General features: G+C 38.9%; 1 protein-coding gene across 6 annotated transcripts in view; it reads left to right on the top strand.

Annotated features, from left to right (window-relative positions):
- ATXN7L1 (ataxin 7 like 1) overlaps nt 1-12,558 on the top strand; it is a 110,595-nt gene extending 98,037 nt beyond the window's left edge. For 4 of the 6 annotated variants that reach the window (XM_030291717.4, XM_012568889.5, XM_072919637.1 and 1 more), the window contains 3 exons: nt 1,928-2,879; nt 6,674-6,748; nt 9,906-12,558. In XM_030291717.4, the coding sequence (XP_030147577.1) occupies nt 1,928-2,879; nt 6,674-6,748; nt 9,906-9,947 (1,069 nt within the window). In that variant the 3' untranslated portion in view covers nt 9,948-12,558. Of the gene's footprint in view, nt 1-1,927; nt 2,880-6,673; nt 6,749-9,453 lie in introns of all 6 variants that reach the window. The other 2 variants (XM_030291703.4, XM_030291710.4) reach the window with 2 other exon arrangements.
- The last annotated feature ends 6,987 nt before the right edge of the window (nt 12,559-19,545 follow it).

Genomic DNA, 19,545 nt, shown 5'->3' with positions numbered 1-19,545 from the left:
TCATGTCACTGTTTATTATCAGGACTGTGTTATATTCACCAGCCATTAGATAAACAAGGTTTGATTTTTATTTAAATACATATTTTTAAGCACTAAAGATTGGCTTGTCTGACTAACCTGGTAACTTAATGATAATGGTGCCATTGTGTTAGAAGTTTGGTAATGGTTGGTTCTGCCATAAAAGGGCCAGTTTCATGTCTGTTCCGAGACTGATCATGCTCAATCTGCTTTGTAAATTCATAAACTAGTGTCTGTCACCATCCACAGGAAAAAATATTTTCATTTCCTTATATAGGAAGATTAAAATTTGTTACCTGTTGTCTTTGTTTGTCAGGAGAAAAGATGCTTGGGCATCTGAGAAAACATATACCACCACTAGTACAAACTAGTACAGAAAACAAAACCTCTATAGCAGTTATTCGAAACCAGGAGTAAACAGGTCTTATCCTGCTCCCACTAAATCTGGTTTTAAAAGTTTTCCCAAATTTTAGCTGTTTATGTAATTTCTAATGCTTAATGAGCTCCAGCCATACTCACTTGTCTGTGTAACACAGGAAGCTGACAGTGCCTCACCCCTTTTTCATTCCTCTGCTGTCCTCAACCCTCCTCTGGACTTACCTTTCCCTGTGCTCCCCAAGCAGAGCTGGGTCTGAGGCTGCAATTCTAAAGCTCTGCAGCTGTGGCCAGAGGTACAGGGATGCAGGGCCATGTTCTCAGAACTGTAACAGTAACAAAGTACTTTTATCCCTAGTTCTCAAAGTACTTTGCAAAGGTGGGTAGGAATTGTTGGCCCTTCTTTAAAAGGAACCTGAAGGACAGCTCTGATAAGCAGCTGTGTTTGCATTGCATGTGGCAGGCAGTAGGACTTCCTCATTTCTGACAGCATGGATTGTATGTAATCCCTGATGTAACTGTGCCATAAACAGTTCAGTCCAACAGTCTCCATAGGAGGAATACCTGGAGAGAACACTTGTAATTAGGATTTGATTAATAATAAAACAGCATACCCAGGGCTGCTCTTTTATTGTACTTCTGTGAGGGCAAGAGGAAGCCTTTAAAAATGGGAAAGTTGTCAGTAGTGAGGATAACAAAGGCAGAGTTATGGGGCTGTACAGCTGCTTAGAAAAGAGAAATAGGATTAAACTGTGAATTAAATACAAGTCTAAATAATGGGAAAAGCTCACATAATAGTTTTGCAAGAGACATTATGAAGGTCTGATTCTTCAATAACATCACATTAGATAAAATAATAGGTGATGGCTGAATGGAAAGGAATTTGAATACATCCTACTAATTTTACAGGTAATATTATTATACTTTCTTCTCAAAACAGTATTTAGCTGTTTATAAAGCTTTATACAAGCTTGGTTTAATATTTTGTCAATTTTTCAATATTAGTGAAAATTAATCATTAATTTGCCTGTTTAATCCCACCTAACCAGCTCTCAAATGAGCTGTTGGGAATAGCACTGCTTTTGGAAAGGGGTGATATTTCCTCTTTGTGCTCAATGATTAAGTGCTTCACAGCCCCCCAGACTGGTGCATTTACTACCTTAATGAAATCTAACCTAGGAGTTTAGGTTGATATTGAAACTGTTCCACAACTTGGACTTTGAAGCAAAACATATGCAATTAATAAAACTTAGTGACTGGGATATGTATAGGTGCCACCGTTGGGCATTTATTTGCATATTTTAACTATTTCGTAAAATAAGAGAAGGAAAAAGGAATTTAAATTAGTAATAATGTGTTTAAATTGTAATACTGTGCACTTAATTGCTGTATGTGATTAATAGAATAGAATAGGAATCAAAATTATAATGAACTAGGTTTGCCTTTTTGAATAAGTTAATGGAAATTATTTCCTATCTGCATTGTTGGATGGAATTTTTTACATATCTTCTTTTTTTTTTTCTTTTCTGTTTAGGAAAATCCCTCCTGCGGCAGACAGTCCCATGCCTTCTCCAGCAGCACATGTCTCCACTCCTTTTCCAGCATCAGTCTTACAGCCCTTCAGCAACCCCAGTGCGGTGTATATTCCTTCAACACCTATCAGTTCAAGAATCACTTCTTCTTACATAATGACATCAGCCATGTTATCAAATGCAGCCTTTGTGACAACGGCAGAGACAAATTCCATTATGTCACACACCACAGCTTTTCCTCACGTGGCTGCAAGCCTCAGCATCATGGACTCAACTTTTAAGGCGCCATCAGCTGTGTCACCAGTGCCAGCAGTCATCCCTTCCCCATCCCACAAGCCATCCAAAACAAAAACCAGCAAATCCTCAAAAGTCAAAGACCTGTCATCTCGGAGTGATGAGTCTTCAAGTAACAAAAAGAAAAAGCCGCAGTCGTCGTCTTCATCGTCATCAGCATCCTCATTATCTTTGCAGACATCTTCCTCATCTTCATTTTCAGGGTCCCACAAAAAGAACTGTGTCCTGAACCCCAGTTCCACGTTGAACTCCTATCAGGCGACATCCTCCTATAACAGTGTGTCTGTGCACAATACCAATAATGGAACAAGCCCACTCAGTGCCAAATCGGAGCCCTCAGGACGGACTTCCTTGTCAAGTAGTTCAACAGACTCAGTGAAACACATGAGCATGGTAGTGAGCAGTATTGACACTTCTAATCTGTCTGTATCTTCTCTTGTGCACCACTCAGGGGACCACTCCCTGGGAGCACATAATGCAGTGTCTTCTCTACCCCTTTCTTTTGACAAATCAGAAGGAAAAAAACGTAAAAACTCTAGTTCTAGTAGCAAAGCCTGTAAAATCACTAAAATGCCTGGTATGAATAGTGTTCATAGAAAGAGCACTGCCAACCTTATTTCTGCGGTGCCAGATCCTACAAGCAGCTCCATCTCTCGGCAGGTAAGGGACTCTTCCAGTTATTTTTTTGCAGATCATGTCTGACTTCCTTGAATATTTCCTGCATTCTGAAAAAAAAATACCACATTTGCTTCAGATGGGTTTTCATCACACAACTTACTTTCTAGGTTAATATAGAAGTGTATTTGTATTTGTTTTGTACCAGTCACAGAAAGATGTTTTGAGAATTAAAAAAATTTTATATATATATATACATATATATGTATATATATATACTTTCTCAAAATATTTTTATGAGATTTTTTATTCAATTAATAAAGCAGCTATTTGTATCTCTGAAAGTAAATGTCCATAATGGATAAACAATTTTTAGAAAAAAATTTTCGTAATTCTCATCTCTCAGAAATAAATTGTGTTATTGAAACAGGAAGATGAGAGTCAGAATTTCTGTTTATTTCTTTTCTCAAACTTATTGCTGGTTCATTTCCTAATGTTATGTTAGTCTTTTCTTATCTCTTCTGTAAAACACATCTACCTTTCTCCTGGAAAGAGTCTGAGGTGCCTGACCACAGATGTTGTTCCCTGTTTGAAACTGGGAAAATAGAGAAATTAAGTTCTTAACTGAATAGATGACCTTTAGGGGATATTTGGTTACATTTTTCAGTGTACATGTGTTCACAGAATATTGAAGTCAGTGCAGCAGATTAAGGTTACACACACTTCCTTAACTGATAGCAACAGAGCTTTGGCTCCTCTTTCAGTGGTGCTATATAGGAACAAAAGTATATGTGAAGTAAGATCTGGTGGGAAAACTGCCAATATAATCTTTATAATGATCTACTCTTTCATTCTGCTGCTGTGCCCAGTGCTGTGCAGTGCACACAAAGCAACGCTTGGCCCTGGCGTCTGGAAGACAAAGTCATAGAAAATAGGATAGCTCAGAGAATCCAGAGAAGGCAGCTTAGGAAATTTTGGTTCGATTTGGTTTTATTTTTGTGAAACTCTCATTTCCTAAGGATATTGCAAATAAAATCAAGTGGAATTTGGAAAAGAAGATGGTAAGGGCAAAGCAATCCATAAGTAGTATGACAGAAATGGGAGAGGAAAAAATGAATAAATGAGTCCTAAAGCTGCTATAGGAGACAGAATTAATGTCTCAAATAATGGCCTAGCAGGTATATTTTCTCTTTCCTACTTGCAGCAGAGGTGGAACAGAGATTAATTGTTTGGCTTTCTAAAATGGGGAGTGGCATTGTCTTTCTATTGTAAGCCTCTAAAATGTGTCCTGCAATCAGACTGATCTTCAAGTAACTGAAGTCAGCAGAGGTTGCTGTAAATTCTTCTTTCTGTCACACAATCTGAATGTGTGCCCAAAAGGATTAAATTGCCCTGAGGTTTAAGGTGTCAAATGGAAAGAAAAAGTAAGTACAAACTGGTACTTTAGTACAAACATGGGAAATAGGAAATGGATTCTATCATCCTTTCACAGGACATAGACTGTATCTGTAGCTAGTGCAGTGTGAGGAAATCTTACAGAGAAAATTCTGAGTTCAAATCCTCAGCCCCCTCAGGATCAAATCTGTTCCTGTTTCAATTTGTGATGTATTTCATCATGTTGCACAGCAACAGAAGTAAATAAACCACAAGAAATCAGAGGTCTTTGCTGAATATTTGTAAAAATGTCATTCTGACTAGTATTTTTTTCTTAAGTAAGAGGTTGAATATTTGTGATGAGTGTTATAATATACAGATATTTAAACATGTTAAAACATGATATTAAATATGATACAGATATTAAAACATGTGACCTCAAAAATAGGAGGTAAAATGGAGTTAATTGTATTTCAGAAGTCTAGCTGGCAGCTAATTGTCTTTGTGGCAAGGATACTCTATGCAATACAAAATATTTATATTTGTACCCATTTAAGCGTATGGGTCAAATATTATTACATACTATACATATGTTTATTGAAGCTCTGGAGAATACAATACTTAAATTCCCTTTTAAGCTGTGTTGTTTGATGTGTTCTAGAAATGCAATTATATTAAAAATCCCACCAAAAAAATGTGGCTTAAAATCCTGCACCTGTTCCTTCATGTAATACGGGAAATTAAAGAGACTAAGAACACAGCAACAAGTGATAGGCTCAGGTATAATTTTCTTATTTAATTCAACTCTAGCCTGGATATATAGTAACTGGAAGTGTTAATCATTGGGTTTTGAAGTACACTTTATTTTTAAAGGACACTGGGGGAAAAAAAAAGCATTTGAATGTTGGCCTCCCACTTACAGTGTTGAAATGATGTTTCCCATCATTAAAGACCCAAGACATCTGGGAAACTTTCTTTCCTTTCAGAGTGCTGCACCTGTTCAGCCTCTGTGGCTATTTGTCCATTTAAAAGTAGGACATGTATTTATTATGAAGGAGTTTATTAATGCTGTAATGGTGTATGCAGAAAATAAAGATTTGCACATGTGTCCCAGTGTTGTGAATGACCAGGAAAGATAAAAGGTTGTGTATCTTTAGTCAAGATTTGTAGTTGAAGAATGTTATCCTCTAGAGAACAGCTGTGACAGGCAAAATAAGCTGAAGGGAGCAGGACAGGCAAAGACCCATCCTTTTCATCTTCATGTATCACGGGAACACCTTCAGAACTAGCTGTAAATAAAAACTTTAAACATTTATTCTGGACAGAATGTGAACAGAGAACACTATTTCAAACAATCTCTTTGTGAGAAAGGACAGGTGTGGAGAGGAGGAGAGAGGCTGCCTTTCACTCTATGCCTGAAATGGCAGAATAACAAACGATGCTGCAGAAGGGAAGGAGAAAGCTGCTTTTGGGCAGGCTCTGCCAGCCAATGCCACAGCCCCAACAAGTCAGTAAGAAACTGGCTACTGCATTTCTCACGTTTTAGGAGACAGGTCCTTGCTACCTCTCCATCAGATAACTAAAATTATGTTACTTGAAGTCAGTGACTTTGTAAACAACTATTCACACTGCAGTCATCTGCCATTTACAGACAGGTGTCCATGGTTAAGTTTTATCAGTCTCGTAACCCCTGAGGAACTACTCCTCTGACTCAACAGCTGTGTCCCTTCTTGTATCACAACAGAAATATCTACACCGTGACTGCAGGTCATTGCAGAAAAACCTATGACAGGCTGCTCTTGCAGAGTGCTGTGAACTCACAAACATTGAAACAAGCAGATGGAATATTTGCAGTATTATAACTAAGTACTTTGAAAATGTATGTATGTGTACTACAATTTACACTCATTCCCAAAGAAATTCTCTGATGTAGTAAATGGATACAAATGCAGATTTGAATCTCTGGAGTTTCATTCTTGTGATCAATAGTTGTTCTATTGAGTAATGATATATGGAAAAAAAATTAATAATTTAGGGCATGCTCTGGTGCTTGGCCACTTGGTTTAAGCTTCCCAGGAGTGGGGAAGGTCTCCTGGGGAGGATCTCATGACCCAGAGCACTCGGTGATCTCTGAATAGCTGCCCTAAGTGACTCCAGTAACTAGAGAAACCAGTATTTCAGTCTAGAGAGGTGGGGGGGTTACAGTTTATATTCCTTCAGCTCCTGTTTTGTATGTTATTTTCTGACCTGTGACAGTATTTATGTGCCTTTTAAGACTATTTAAATTGTACAGGCTCTGAGAGATAATGATGATTCTATCTGAAGCTTATCTTTTGCAATAACAAAATACCTGTGTTCCAAATGCAACATGATACCATGTTACACAGGGAAGGGCAGGCTATCATCAGCATCTGAATTCAACTGACAAATATGCCTCTCAATACTGCTCAATTAATGTTTTTCAGATTGGAAAAAATAGCAGTGTAGCTTTGTCACAATCCAGTCCTTCGAGTACATCAAACCCAGTACACAACAGACAAGTAAGTTGCTTTTAAAAAAGTGCACTTAAGTAGTCTGTAAGCAGTTTTGAAACATTTTATATATATAAAACCTTCAAATAAAAATTCTTTATGAATCCAGTTCTTTATGGAAGCTGCCTTTTGGTGAGCTAATACCAGATTTCTCCTCTCATATAGTTTTTTCCAGCTATTTTCCCCTCCAGTAATTATCAATTACACATTTTTTGCTTGTTTTTCACCACCGGTATTGCTGCTCAGGTTGGCTCATGTGCTGCTCTCACTGGCTGTTGCTTTGGTGATAGCAGCAGCAGATCTCTGTTGTTTTTTTATCTCACTTCTGCTGAGCAAGATGGCACAGCAGAGTCCCCAGACTGGCACAGGAGGGACAGCATTTAAAAATAGGCCAGAAGTGAAGCAGCAAAGGGAGAGCAGAAACAGGAGAGAGAAGATGAGGCACTTGACTATTCAGAGAAACTAATCTGAAAGCATAACCAACCCATGTGTAATGTGAGTTCTTCTTAAACAGGGTCTGAGTTGGATAAAGGTAATAAATGCTGTAACTCAGCTTTTTTGATACAGCCCTCATCTGTCTGGAGGACTGCTATACTAGTTTATTTTAATATGGCCCCTACTATTTGCCTCTCCACATTGAGGACTTAATCAAGAATTTAATATCAAGTTCTTTAGTGTGAAAAGGTTTCTCCCCTCAGCAAGGTATAATCAAAAGTAATCCAGAGTGCTTTTCTGTACAGCCAGTGTCTGAGAATTCTGTTATATATTCTGGCTAAATTATGCATTAATAGTTATTCCAAATGGTTGTGCTGCTTAGTTTCTGCTGTGTAGACACAGGAAAAGAATAGTAATGATAACCCACACTCACATTGTATGCCCATTGTATGTTCATATCTTGAGATGAACTGCCAAACAATACATTTATTTTTTTTCTCTCACTGCTGAATGCAATGCAATATATGTATGGAAGGACTCCTCTGAAGGGAAAAAAGTGGAAAGTTTCTTCATACTTCTAAGGAGTGGCATTTTCCTATGTGACACTGTCATCCAACTGCCAGTGACAGACTGTTCTGAAGTGCAAAACTGTTTCTGTTTTAGCATCTTGCTCCTGTGTTAGTATAACAGACACACTACCCAAGGAGCAGAACTTGTTGGGATCTGTTGCCTAGATCCCATGGGGAAATCCTCAGAGTACAAAACATTAATTTTGTGTCAGCTCTATGTAAACTCAGATTACTGCAGAGCTTTTCAGTTGCCTGTTTTCATAACTTTATCAAAAACAGAAGTGTTTGCTTGTTTTAAGCCCCATAAACTCTTTATTTTTAAAAATACATTTCTGTCCATTTGGTGGTTGAATGTGGAGCTCAAAGTACAAATACAAAAAAAAAAAATCAAGTTGAGACTAAGTTTTATTAAACTTTTTTTTTTTTAACTTACACAGGATTTAGTATTTGGAACCATGAATAATGATTCCCTACTTAATAAATGCTTGTCATTGTCAAATTTGAGCTGCTTTGTTGGCAGCTTTTATCACCAATCTAGCAATTGAATAGTCCCTAAATAAAATTTCTGCATTAAACTATGCTGTAATATTTCATTATAAAGGTGTTAATAATTAGGTAACAATAAGTGGATCTACAAGTATATGCTGTGTCAGTGAAGGTATTACTGTGGAAGCTGAGCTCTCTTGTTTTGAATGTTAGTGTTACTATAACCATGATAATCAGGGAGTCCAAGTGAAGCAAGGTTTGTAGGCAGAGACAATCTCTGCTGCACACCAGGGTTTATAGTTGGAAAAATCTGGCAAGTTTTCATGAATACATCACAACAAGAGACTTGTAACAATGCAGTTGGAAGCGGAGTTGCAGCTGCCAAGCTAAATGTGCATATGGAGCAGTTCCTCTGGACTGCCTCCACTGCGTTCCCTGGCCAGGCAACCTGGCAGAGCTGTCTGCTGGTGCAGCAGGGGAGCCCAAGGGAGGAGATTGTTGTTTTCTAGAGAAGGGAGAGGGGTCCTTAACTCATCACAGGGCTGAGTGGCTGGGTGAGAATGTGGCTTTTGGAAAATTGTGTTGGGCTGTAAACCCGACCCACACCCCAGTCTGGTTTGCACCTGTGACCACCCGGGTGCAGTCCAGCTGGGAGAGTTTCCCGCTGGCATTCCCAAAGCAGCCGGTCGGAGTGAAAGGACACACAGCAGTGCTGTGAAAGTCACCTGCCACCCATAACTGAGTGTTTCTCATTATTGAGGTGTGAGCTGAAGGTGGCCTGCAGTTGTTTTGCTGTCATAGGAGTAGCTGCTTTTGATCATTTGCTCCATGTCTTGAAGTTCACTCGGGTACTCCCGTGGGACTGGTGGATCATGAGAATTGTTGTGGGCCTGTCACTTCTATCCCATTGCATTAAACTCCATCAGGCTGAATTCAAACAGATTCTTCTCAATTAATGTTTAATATTAATATTGCTGCTCCTCTTTGAGACCGGAATTAGAGATTGTATACATAAAAGCGTGCCTGTTTTTCCAACTATTATTGTTGCTTTAGTAAAATAAATACTGCTTTTTCCTACAAAAATTACATGATCTTTAACAAAAATTAATGGAATGGTAGTTTTACAGTCAAATTATTTGTACCTGTATGTATTAAAAGTTTGTTTTCTCCATATTTTATTCTTGTTCTAGGTTTTTAACTAATCAAGTCTTTTTGTCTTCATAGTGCTTTTAGGTGCCTGAAAGTGTTAACACTTCAAGACCTCAGTATGCGGTGGTTTTTAAATACTGAATAACTAGATCATTTTATTAAGGGAAGGTGACAACGTGTATGCTGTGTGAGGATTCCTTGTGCATGAAAACATGCTGTGTAGAGGAAAAGATTCTTCAGAGTTGTCGTCTAATTGCTGCTCTTTATTTGTAATGATAACCAAGTTAAAGAACATGAAATTCACCAAAGCTTACTAAAATCAGACCGTCCCAAAAGGAAATATGCCATTTATTCAAAGCAGTTCCTTTTCTTAAAGGTCTAATGTAGTCAGTAAACAGGGAGGAAATTTAGTTCAGGGACTTGAAATAAATTCCTGCTTTGAGTACTGTCAGCCACAGACATTATTGAAGTGTTTTATACCAAAAGACATTGTATGATTTTGAACCTGGCTCTGGTTTCTCTTTTAGAAGACATCAAACCGGACTGGTAGAATAAGGACTCTTCCATAACAAGGAAAAGGAACCAGCCTATAATCTCTAGCTCTCAGCAGCCCTACTCCACAGGGTTTTTCTTTTCTATGTCCTGCAGATGGATTTAAACTTTTATGAATTTGTGGTTTTAATGAAAATTAAATTTACAAAAAACTGTAATAGTGATTTGTTTAGTTTTTCCACTTGTATTTGCCACTGATCTGTGCATTCTGCTTGATTACGTTTCATGCCTTTTAAAGCTGTTAGCGTTGCAATGCTCCCTTTGTTTCCTAACCAGAACACAATGGACATTCCAAAAAAAAAAAAATCCAGACCATGATTTGAATTTATTTAAACGATCTCCAAATTTTTTTCATTAAATAAAAATTACAGTAATTCTGTATTTAAGCTTGTCCTATGGATAAAAATTGAGTGCATTTCTTAGTAATTTGCAAACAGCTGGGGCACTGCAACTTTAGGGACTAATCCTGATTGGTGCTCTGTACCTACAGCATTTAATAATTTCAGTGGGAACTCTGAGTGTTCAGCCTCTTCCAGAATCAGGCTCTTAAGGAATCTATACTTCAATCAATGCATAGCAGAATTTTGCACCAAACTGTAATTACTGTTATCAGGGGCCCAATGTGTAAAATCCCCATATCTTGGGGGATTTCCAGACCCTTAAGAACACAGCACTCGATAACTTCAGTGAGCAGTTTGGGTTTGCGAGGACAGGAGTTGAGCAGATTGGCTTGCATTAATAGAATTGCACTGACAGTGTTTCTTATAGGATTACTGAATAATTTTTTAATAAAATATAGATTTTATAATCAGGAAGCCAATACTAGGTACTGGAACAATAGTACAGAGGAGTTAATTTTTATTTCTACAGTGTTAAAAGTGCACTTATATGCTGGTTTATTTACATCTTGGTGAAAGGCAAGAGACTGCAAATAGGGAGATTATTACTACTTTCTTTTTTAAAAAAAGAAGGGTTAAGGCAAATTTTAAGACTAAAAATGTTTAAGCAATTATAAACAAGGCTAGACCCTTTGAAAAAAAAAGTTTAGAAATATTCTTAAAATAAATTTTTATAGTGTTAATTTTGTAATAATTTATGTTTTGCTATACTTCAGAGCTAACTGACCGGTATAGTTTCAGAAACAGTATGAAACTTAGGAAAGTTTAAGCAATGTTTATATTTTTAAAATGTTCTTTGAATTATGTTTTTATTGTACATTTCTTCAGACTGAAAAATGTGTACATATCCTTGTTATTTTTGCACAATTTTTGTCTTGTTCAGTTTTAGGAGCAGTACTATGTTGATTTTTTTTTAATTTATTTTGAGTTATAAAACTGCAGGATTTTAAAAATCTCAGTAACAAAGTCATCCTCTGTAATCAATGAACTGCTATTTCTAGTTGTTGAGGGAAAACAGTGGTTGTGAGATTCAGTGGTTGCTTCTGAGAAATAATGCTAATCAGTGACTGAAGGAGCAATTTTGTAGTTTTAGGAAGCTTTAGCTGTTTCCATGCATCTTTTAATTGGAAAGCTGAATTATGGAGCCTGTCCTTTGAATGCTGCTTAAATTTTATTTTCAACTGCTTTACACCTGACAGCATTTCAGGAAAGTTAAGCACGAAGTAAAATCCCGTGGTGTTCTTTCATCATTAAAGAATCATTATTTAATTAAATGTATCGGAAATTTTAGCCTGCAAAATAAAATGGAAGTAAACTTTTGGAAAAAAAGTGGATACAAACTGGACCAGCCTATAATGCATTCTTAGTGTAGCATTCACTCGTAGTTCTTTTTCTTCCCCATTTGCCTGAAAACCTTGTGATTTGTTTCCAGCAATAGAGGCTCAGAAGCTTTGGTTGTTACACATCCGCAATGCATAGGCCCGTCAGCCATAAAAAGCGACTTGGATAACTTGTATGCCTTCTTTTGTATCGATGTAACAATTGTAAATAGTGCTGATCGACCTTTGTAGAGAATAGTTTATACAGCATATTCTATTATTGCTGATTCTCAGTGAACTATTGTTTTAAAAAAAAAGAAGAAAAAAAGAAATTTTTCTATTTACACCTTATATTTTGTTATGCTGTTGACCCATGGCACTTTAACAAAACTCTGTGGGTTTTGCATAGCTGGTCAGTCATGGGATATATTAAATAACTGTTGTTGCACAGAAATGAATTTGCACCTGCTATATTGTGCTTTCCTACTACAGATTTTAGAACCTTTTCCAGAAGACTTTTGAAGAAAGCATGTCCAATCATTCTAAGAAAAAAAGTGCCATACTTGTACAGCCAATTTCTTTTCTACAATCCATATTTTGTAACACTAAGTATTTTCATTCTTTGTCCTGCACCTTTATGTATTAGCAGTATCAAATAGAATTCATTCCATGCTTGTGATAATTGTAAGCAGAATAAATGTCTAAAGTAGGTGTAAATAGTAAATTCTATGGCTTACAGTTTAAAAAAGGAAAACCAGAACAAACATGTATCTGATTGATACTGCCATGGTTCAACACCGGGCCTGGAGATATTCTCTAGTGAGCGATTGTATTTTTTGTTTTTTGCTTTATTATTATTTTTTTTTGTAACATGGCTTTGTAAATAAAATAATTTATATGTTTGTAAGAAACAGATGGGGTTTGTCATCATTTCTCTTTGCAAAGCAAAAATGGTGTGTATTGCTTTCTCTTCCCAGAGGCTGATGCCTCTGCACTGAAAATTCCATGGTAGTTCAAAAGATCTGCCCAGCTTTCCGTACAGGGCTGAGTTGCCCTGGGATTATTTTCAGCATTCATGTCTAAAATATTTCTGTATTTACATGTCAAGACATGTGCAGCGATTGGCTGCTGAGGTTTTTTGCACTGATAAACCATTTTTAAATTCCTTTGCTTAGCTGAATGCATTTTCTCATTCCTTATCAGTGTAAGAATTAACTTTGTTAGAGCTGCTAGATTTAGGAATTCTCACTTCAATGGGCAGTACAAATTTATAACCAGTCTTTTTATCGTTGTTAATACTCAACCCGCAGCTCTTATCTAGGCGTTAAGATTCTTGTTCTGTGCAAAGCCTGTTCCAGTTACAGATCAAATGAGATTTAAATTGTTCATTGGCTCGACAGCTCTGCAGAGAGGATTGCAGGTTTTTCTCTCGCAGCCACCCTCTTCTGCAAATCTGGGAAGATGTACATTTTCATGCTCCTTTGATGAAGTATCTGGAAACTGTCTTGGAGATACTGTAGGGAAGATGCTAACAATTACAGTACCTTTTTTAAAAGCAAGTAATTTAGACTGCAAACTGCATTTTGTAGGCACACATTCAGAACTGGCAGAGGAGATAGGAAGCTGGGCTGCCTTGCAGGAAAAGGGAATTGAAGGAGAGAAATTTTACCTTCTAGGTAAACAGCCTTTTGTGTAATGTCTTACACTTTCTGATTCCTGTCACAAAAGCTAATCCTGAATTTCCTCTTTACTGTCCAGTTAATACCTCGATCTCAGATACTTGCATTCTGAAAGCTTTTTTTGTTTTGTTTTGTTTATCTTTTCCACTACAGAAGAAAATAATATAATGAAATAGTAGTAGATGCTGAAGTTTCATCTGATAAAAGTCGTCCCCATGTATGGCTAAAGAGTAACTCTGTGTTCATAAGATGCTTTGCTGTTTCTAGAGGCCATTAGAAATTAAAACTACAGCCAAGAAAACAGAATATGGCTGATATATTAGTTGCTTGCCATCATTGCCTATGGCCAGCAGAGGTTGAAGACCACTGACTTCCCAAAAATGAATCAGTAGTTTTTCAGCTTTTGTGGGTTTCTTGGAATGATCTATAAGCTGTTCTCAGAGCTGGGTTTCCCCTCCTTTTTTTTGGTTATGCACAAGTGTTTTACTTGTAGCAGTCCTCTCCTGCTCGTATTCTCTAATATGCTCTAAATACCACCCATTTTAGAGGGAAGCAGATCACACTGTAACTTCTTTATTCATTGCACTCTCATTTTTATGCTTCTGTTTTTACCATGCAACTATTTATTTTAGAAGGAAGTCATTGCTGTATGCAACCAGGATCTGTTTTATTCTTCCAAATCTGTCAGGATTCACAATTGGAAAAAATGCCAAATACTGATTCCAGAAATATTTGGAGGAGAGTCATACAACACATTCAGACTTCAGAACACAAGAATGTTTATTTCATGCAAATCTTTCTATGCTGGTTTGCTCCTTGAATACTCCCTGAAAGCAACCATTCAAAGCAAATGCAGATCTGTTTTAAAAGATACTTTCCTAAGTAGAAGAAAGCTAAAGCTGATCATTGAGCAGTAGGTGCCAGTCTGCCCTTTGCCTGGAGGTTCCATGGCAGGCAGTACTGAGCTGTTTTTGTAAGGCACCACAAATGACACGGGCTGGATTCTTTTGTGTGGGGGTTTTGTTGTTTATGGCTGACCCAAAAATATTTAGCTCTACTCTGTGATCTGTTGTCCCTACGGAAAGGAGAAGGAGAAGCTTTAGGAGAAGTTTGCCAGCAATAATAATCAGATTCCAGGAGAACTTGATTTGAGATGGGGCACTACCTTCAGCTGTGCCCTTTGCTGATTTCCCAAATGTGACATACTGAGCTCTAAAATTCAGTCTGGGCTTGATTAACTTGGAGCAGTTGCTGACATGGTTGATGTGACACCACAAGGGTAGTTTTTCAGAAAAGCTGTCTGTCATGGACAAAGTGCATTTGCAGAATCCACAGGTGTGAAGGCCTTTTGGTGTAAGTACAAAGAATGCCGTGATGAACTCGAGTGCAGCCCTGGCAGTCCTGTGTCTGTGTCAGCTCGTTTCCAGCCCAGCCCTACTGAGGCAGCAGATGAAATGGTGATGGAGCGGACATCACTGCACAAGAGAAAACATCCCTTCCCAGTGGGAGATTTCCTCAGTGCTGATTTGGAATGCTGTGGCACAGGTAAGTGAGATAGGTCACTACTGGAACTACACAGGTCAACCTCTTTGCCTTTTCTACCACAGATGCAGAATATACATACATACATATATATATATATATATATATATATATATATATATATATATCTTGCCTCAGTTCTAAGCTGTTCTCAACAGCCTACACAAGAAACCTGGTCAGCTCCACTCTTAAATTGCAATTATTTGCCTTATTTTTCTTTAGTTTTCTCTTATTTTGAGCCATAATCAGCTGGGGGAGGTTGTGGTGTGGTTTCTTGGGCATTTGGGGTTTTTTGTTGTTTTTATAATTTTGCCTTGAGCTACTCCTTCCATGTTACTTTTCTTTAGGATTTGTGTTTGTAACACCAACAAGGGCTCTTCCTGGTAACTCTGCTTTTACAAAGTACTGACTGACGTGACTGGTTAGAGTAGATGTGTGGATTTGCAGTCAAGTACAGGAAAAGACAGGGGTTACTCTTCAGAAACACAAACCTTTGGAGATGCACAATCCATACTGCTGCTTCCTAACTGCATGCCCACCTTTTTATTGCTCGAAATGTCTATTTGAACTATGGGGTGTCAGAGACGCTGAGGCGATGGAGATGCACCTCTGAGCTCTCCCACCCTGTGCAGTGTGAACTCATTCTATAGATGTTGCTGGAATAAAAGCATCTGTGTTTGAAGAGCTATGTGCTCAGAGCCATACTGTCACAGGAAGATATACTGTGTATGTCAAAGAATGCAGGCTCCTGCTCAAGTAACTTCTTTTTTCCCCTTTGTCTTCAGCAGGAGTCCAACCATAGTGCCAGGAAATCAGTTTTGTGGCTTTTCAGGCAACTGAGAAGTGGACAGTTCTGTTACAGTAAAGTCTTCTGATATCAATCTAGGCATGTTGTGACTTATTCTTCTCCTTGACTCAGAAACAAGAAGTATTTTTGTAATTCCTGATTTATTTTTCCCAGTACATGATTTCTGATGGCAGGTTTAGCCTTTATTTTGCAGCTGACTGGGGGAAAGGAAAATAAAAAGCCAACATTCACAGCTTAGACTGCTGACTATGGGCTCTTGTTCTTGCAGAGAGGACTGGGATGGCACAAGTGGTGATCCAGCTACTTCTGTAGTACATCAAGGACAATTTTTTGACAGAAGGGCTCAAGCAGCCGAGTGGGGCTGTGCTAGACATGCTGCTCACACATAAGGAAGGGCTGCTGGGAGCACTGACACTGGTGGCAGCCTTGGCAGCAGTGACTGCAATATAGCAAAGCTTATGAATCTGAGGGAAGTGAGGAAGATTAAATAGTTGAACTGCAATCCTGGAATTTAGGAGAGAAGACTTTGTCTCCTGCAGACATTTTGTTGGCAGAATCTCACAGAAGGCTGACCTAAAGGGCCCAGGAGAGCTAGCTGAAGCACAGGAACAGTCCATTCTGATCTGCAGGAAGCTGAGCAGACATGGGAGAAGGCCAGCATAGCTGAATGGAGAGCTCCTGACTAAGTCACAGGCAAAAGGCAAGTGCACAGACTGTGGAAGCAGGGGTGGACTGCCCTAGAGGAATAAACACTGCCCAGGCGTGCTGAAACAGAAACAGGAAAGCCAAAGCTCAGCTGGAATTGGAATTAGTGAGGGATGTGAAGGACAGTTCCAGTACATTAACATGGAAGGAAAAGTAAGTAAATGTGGGCCCCAGTACATGTGGTAGGTAACTCAGTGACAGAGGACAGGGAGGGGACAGAGGTACACTCATTGTACCTTTGCTTCAGTTTTTAACTGGAGAGATCTGTGCTGAGAGCTTTGGGCATAGTTTGGGCAGTGAGGTGCTATCCCCAGGACGTCTGAGTGAAGGACTGCTCATCCTGCATCTCTAGAAGCCTATGGGAAAAGCTGGGCTTGATTCAAGGATACAGGCTGGTACCAATCCTGTGCAGCTGAGCACTGGAACACAGAACGTGATGTGGAGTCTCCATTCTGGAGACAGTAACAACTTGACAAGGCTGTGAACAATGTGAGCCAGTCCTTGAAATTAGCCCAGTTTGAAGAGGAAAGGGAGTTGAGCACATGATCCCCAGAGGACAATTTCAATTTAATTATTCTGCTGTTTTGTACAGTAAAAACAACAAAAAAAGTGGTTCTGGCTGTTGGGATAATTAATACTCAGAAGCTCAATATTTCTATAGTTGAGCACTTTCCTCTGTAAATGTACAGTATACAATCCCCTGATGAGGAACTCACCTGTATCTTGGAAGTCCTTGGGGACACCCAGAGGGAAGCTGCAGTGGAGCTCTTCCAAAGCAGCTACAGCAGTGGCAGCACCTCCATTCAATCCTGCAGCTCACCTTTGCTCCCCAGCAGAGAGCTTCCCAGTCTCATGCTGGGGAGCAGTAGAGGTAAGTAAAGCCTCTAAGGAGCTGCTCTCAGCACCTGTGTGCACGGGAAGCCTGTGGCACATCTCGGGATCTTTCCCACCCCATATTGCTCCTGTCTTTCCCCATAGCCCTAGACTTCACTCTTCTGACACTCCCACTTGAAAGAACAAGTCCATCTGCCTGTTTTTCCCTGCAAGACAAGTGGTTGTTTTGGAACCAGCTGCATATCTGACCTGCAGTCCCTGTTTCTCTTCAATACAACTCTTAAAGGCTCACTGTAGTCTATTTAGCCCTATTAAATTAGATAAAAGGCTTAAATTACTAGTGATACTCTGTAGAAGGCTCAGCTTCTATCACAGCAGGTATTAAGCCTTTTAATGAAATCTAATTTATATAGCCAGGACACTTAAAACAGATGAAAATAATTTGGTCCTTTAGTCCGTTATTAAAACAGCAGCATCTCTATAATGGAACCAGAATACTTTCAGGTGTTGTCAAATCCTGTTTTTCTCAGCCACCTGAAGTTCAATTTGCCTTACAATAGCTCAGGGGAGCTCCTTACAAATTATCCTGAAATATCATACTTTTAGGATCTATATATATACCTGGTACTATAATTATATGAACTGAGGATAATAATTTATTATGTAAATAATAAATACATGATTCATCATCAGAATATTTTTTCAAGTAAATAAATTGTGCTTCCCTAATAGTGAAATAGAATTTTAAAAAATACGTTTCTAATTGTAAAACAAACTGGGATTTCTCTGTGATTTTTTTTAAACCATTCCTCAGAGAGATACACTTAAGTCTGTAGTTCCTGTGCTTATTCTTAAAATTTTTCCCTTAATATGCATTTCATACTGGTTATCTTTGTTGACTAGTAAAGGAGAAACATTATTTGCCAAATGCTGGTTTCCTTGACCCAAACACTGACCTACCTACCTACCAGTATTTCACTTGCTCCTTCTTTTCCTGTCAATCTTCCTATCCTTAGGTTCTCATTTTCAAGAATGTATTTTCCACATCTTTATTTCTCCTCTGCTAACCAGCTCTTCATCTGTTTGTACTTCTCCACATTTCAATCTACACTTTCTCCTATTGCTCTTTTTTAGGAAAATTTTTTGCTAATGCTTTACAAACTCTGCAGAAAGTCATAGAAAGACAAGTGCAGGAATGGATTGATTAACTATGGAATATTTTACTCAGAAAAAGGAGGTTTCCATCACTGCCTGGCAACTGTCATAAGAGGCAACTGTTAGAAACCTAATTCTCTAGCCCTAATTGAGACTAAAAGCAGATAACCTAGTCAGTTTAAAATAACAGAGAATACAGACAGCACATGGCTGTACAATCTCTGCAGCTTTGGATGCTGCCTTTCTCCCACTTTATCAAAGAAAAATTAAGTGAATTCTATTAATGTCTTGTGATATTTTAGTTTTGGCAAATAGTTAAATATATTTAGCTATAGATTTAGCTAGACTTTTCACAGGAATACTATTCTTCTTTACTATATGCTCATTTATCATTGTCTGATTTTATTTGATAGCAGATAGTTATATCTTTGTAGATTTCCTTAATTTTTTTTCCAGTGGGATGCTTTACTTGATTATGGTTCTCTTATTATCAGTGTGTAGTACAGTAAAAAGCTTCTTTGATGTCTCTTCTCTGCACTGGCTATGTTGCAAGACTCAGTAATGCTTTTAAAATGTAAACTCTCTTACTCTCAGTTGCTGGCCACTGGTTTTGCATCTCCTACGGGTGTAGAACACTGGGAACATCCCGCAGCCCCTCACACCGCAGGGATGAACCCGAGAACGGTGGGAGGTGAAGGTGGTACCGCCGGTGGAGGGAGACGTGGCTGGAGCTGAGAACAGACTCACAGAACCCTCGGGGTTGGGAGGGACCCCTGGAGATCATCCCCGCTGCCCCGCAGGGTCACTGCAGGGTCACTGCTGCCGTGCCAGGCGGGTTCGGAATGTCTCCAGAGGGAATCCGCCGCCGCCCTGGACAGCCTGGTCAGCGCTCCGCCACCTCGGCCTGAAGGAGTTCTCCTCATGTTGAGGTGGAACGTGTGTTCTGTTCCGCTGCCGGTGCTACCCGTCCTGCCGCTGGCACCACTGAAACGAGTCTGACACATCCTCTTGGCACCAGTCTTTGAGATATTTGTGTGCATCGAGAGGGATGTCATTACTGTTCTCCACACTAACAGGCCCCAAACATCTGCACCCCTGTTAAAAGCACAGCGTGCCATTTCTTTCCCCACGAAGCAGCGCAGACCGGGCCCCAGCGGGCAGCGAGGCGTGGCCGC

This window comes from Taeniopygia guttata, chromosome 1A (genome assembly GCF_048771995.1).
Source record: "Taeniopygia guttata chromosome 1A, bTaeGut7.mat, whole genome shotgun sequence".
Classification (NCBI taxonomy): Eukaryota; Metazoa; Chordata; class Aves; order Passeriformes; family Estrildidae; genus Taeniopygia; species Taeniopygia guttata.
This window is presented reverse-complemented; position numbering and strand designations above follow the sequence as displayed.